General features: G+C 38.9%; 1 protein-coding gene across 1 annotated transcript; it reads left to right on the plus strand.

The window, feature by feature from the left end:
• Positions 1–2137: 2137 nt before the first annotated feature.
• Positions 2138–2836, plus strand: LOC108382275 (keratin, type I cytoskeletal 10-like). The gene has a single exon (XM_017638662.1). The coding sequence runs from the start codon at positions 2284–2286 to the stop codon at positions 2701–2703; it is 420 nt and encodes a 139-aa protein (XP_017494151.1). The 5' UTR covers positions 2138–2283; the 3' UTR covers positions 2704–2836.
• The last annotated feature ends 639 nt before the right edge of the window (positions 2837–3475 follow it).

Consider the following 3475-nt stretch of genomic DNA (forward strand, 5'->3'; position numbering starts at 1 on the left):
AAAAAAAATAAAAGAACGGGATCATATTAGTCGTGATTCTAAGCTAACTAGAAGCCTGGAGTATGGGTACGAGAGAATTCTCCTACACTCTATATTCGTTTCAAGATATCGCTCGTTACTTGGAAGAGACTCACAATTCAAAGCAATCTAAAATGCTAATACAAATTTTGAATGACTTTTCTTAGGATTTCCGCACTGAACAAAAATAAATAATAACTTAGAGATAAACACACGATGGCTACATATATACATACATGCATACATCCATAGCAGACGTGTTCAAGGCTTTTCATAACTGTTAAGATAATCGTTGTTTATCTTTTATGGATTTTCCTAAGTGTGGGATAGTCCAAAAGTATTCTAAGTTATGCACAGAATAACAGAGCAAAAATAAATACATACATACATATTTAGGACTAACTCAAAACCGGTGCGATGGCATTTATACACCTAAATACATGTGTATATATGTGCGATAGATTCCAACGGTTAATCACCCTCGCTACGAAAAAGATGCGATAATGAGTTGGCATTTGGGTCATTCCACGGTAATCGATACCGAATGAAACGAAAATAGCCTTAAGAATTTGAGTGTATTATTTCTAGTAAGTAAGTGTAAACAAATCTAACTTTCAAGGCTGCAAGCCAAAATTTCGAAATTTATTTTAAAATCTGATATTTTTTTTACTTTAGTTTGTATCATTTACAAACTCATAGGAGGGGTTAATTTTCTTAAAATTGTCTTGTTTGCATTGTTGAAACGGTCAATGAAGATAACATTTCGTCAGCATTGTAACAGTGTAATTTTAAAATTTTTTATGCAAGTACTAAATATTTTATTATATATTCAAGCAAAACCTATTTTAATGTCACGCCCGGCACAAAATACACAAAATGGTTATTTTTTGAAGGTAAACACATCTTGGACAGTGTAAAAAAGCAGACGAAAGTAACGCTATGACTCAGGCGAATACGTGCGAATTGCTTCTACGGCCAGGGACTGCTACCACTACTTATCTGCTAATCTGAAATGTATCATATATTTGTTTGTGATCACCGAAAACTTAAGCTATGCTGCGACGTATGTATAAAAAGAAACCATTACTTCACGTGTCAGGGCAAAAACAGTATCCCATCCGGTTTGACAGGTAACAGCCTCATTTAATGTGTAGTACTATTTAAAAATAAGGTACTTTTTAATGACTCTGAAAGACAGTGGAGAAGAAGTGTCCTATCACGGATTACCCTGTCTTTAGGTGGTAGAATCTTTTATGTGTTTGTGAAATCCAATTTTTCGCGAAATAAAGTTTGGTTTCGTTGTCTAATAATGAATAAGTTGAATTTGGAGCACATAATCTCTAATTTCCAAAAGAGGTAAGCAACTTTGGCGTAAATGCTGAAAATGTTTACTTAAGTATAAAACAAACTATTTAAAACAATGAGGAGAAGATATAATTAGCAGAAAAACTCTGATACAAGTAAGTAGTAGCTAATTGGGTTTGCGTACTCGTCACACCCGTCTCAGTGACTAAAATTATAATAATATATAACTCGTTTGGACTAAATTGGTTTTGAAATTTTTTCCAGGCATTGTGTATACCTCGGAAACCTATTAAAAAATACTCGTTGAGTTGAAATTTCACACACGTCACCGTGGAATGAACCATTCGTTTATTTTTTTTTTGTTCATTCAACATCTATACTACTTAAGTAGTTTTGGGAATCACCAGCATCACGGAGATTAGAAACCACTTCGGCGATCTACGATTTTTAGCGATCGCTTGCTTCATGGTTGTTGTTGTTGTGGCTTTGATTGATATTTGCTTAAGAGTGCAGCAGTGTGCGCCTCGTTGTTCAATTTTTTCTCCTACGCTTTGTCATTTTAAATTTTGTAGCCGTATGCTGCTTCGCTGGGCTCGAAGATCATCAGCCGCCGAGTATACTATTTTCCTGCCCATCGCAGTTACTTATGTATGCATGTATGTAGTTGCTAAGCCATTGAAATTACGAGCGTGAGAGCGAGGCAGGACGTTAGTGTTTCGGTCCACACAAGTTCATACATATGTGTGTGTGTGAGATCGAATGGCGTCTACTACCTGTAGATCGGTGTACAAAGCCTCAGCAAGCGACTTCGCATGAGTATAAATAATTTTCGCATAACTGCGTATGGACATTAGTGTGAATTGAGAAGACATTAACGCACGCATTGCCGCTGTTCGTAGCATAAAGAAGCCATTGAATTGTTATTTTTCGGCCGTATAGATCCAACGCGAATTTAACGTCATGAAAGTTCTATTTGCTGTCGCGCTCTTGATTGCAGTTGCTTCGGCGATGCCGCAATTCGGGTTTGGCGGCTATGGACGCCCTGGTTTCGGCGGTCCTGGCTTTGGTGGAGGCTACGGCCGTCCTCCCTATGGAGGTGGCTTCGGTCCTGGATTTGGTGGTGGCGGCTTTGGAGGCCCAGGATTTGGTGGACCCGGATTTGGTGGACCCGGATTTGGTGGACCCGGATTTGGAGGCCCAGGATTTGGAGGCCCAAAATTTGGTAGACCAGGATTCGGAGGTTCCGGATTTGGTGGTGGCGGTGGAGCTTCCTCCTCGTCTTCTTCAAGTGCCAGCTCGTCGGCTGGCGGTGGTTTTGGTGGTAACGCTGCTTCTTCTTCCGCGTCATCTTCTGCTTCGGCCGGAGGTTTTAGGGGCTAATTGTCAGAGAGTAGAATTTAGTTTTAAATTGAATATTTTGTAAGACAGTTTAATTAAAATGTATGCAAGTGTGTGAGAAGGCTGATAAAAAGTACATGAATGTATTGATTTTTTTAGTAAAAAAAGCTTTAAATATTGAAACTCAAATAAGTTTCATAGTGTTTAGTTTATCTTATCACTGTACTCGTACATTTAGCAGACACTAGACGATACGCAAGGGATACTCTGACTCTGCGGTATGATGATTTCAAATACATAACCATCTGGAAGTCGGATGGGCAAATATTAACAGTTGCGTAGATCAGAGACATTCTTTTTCTAAGCTGACGCTGCCTTTTTTATGCGGCGTCCTGGATTTATGCTTTGTTCGTTAGTCTCGGGTTTAGTCTAAACCCCAGGTACTTAATTAGCTACTATGCCTGAGTGTCTTTGATGTCACGGAAGTGCTTTTAATGCTCAATTCTAAAGGAAGATGCTGTTTTTCTTAGAAGTAGAAAGATGGGTGCTCAATTCTAAAGGAAGATGCTGTTTTTCTTAGAAGTAGAAAGATGGCTTTATCTCTTGTGAGTTTGGTTCGTGGTACGTGGAGCCGCGCATTTTGCTTATCATAATTTATTTATCTTCTGGTGTGCTGCTTTACTGTCCCTTCTTTACTGATTTCATCTGCGTAACCTGCTAAGTGGGTACCGTCAGCCATTTTGGGGTTTTAGTATTCCATCATAACTGGCATTCCAGAGGTCTGGACCAAGAAGGCAGTATGTTTCTGCAACTG

This window comes from Rhagoletis zephyria, unplaced genomic scaffold, assembly GCF_001687245.7.
Source record: "Rhagoletis zephyria isolate East Lansing unplaced genomic scaffold, Rhagoletis_zephyria_1.1 Rzeph_scaffold_26051, whole genome shotgun sequence".
In the NCBI taxonomy this organism is placed as follows: domain Eukaryota; kingdom Metazoa; phylum Arthropoda; class Insecta; order Diptera; family Tephritidae; genus Rhagoletis; species Rhagoletis zephyria.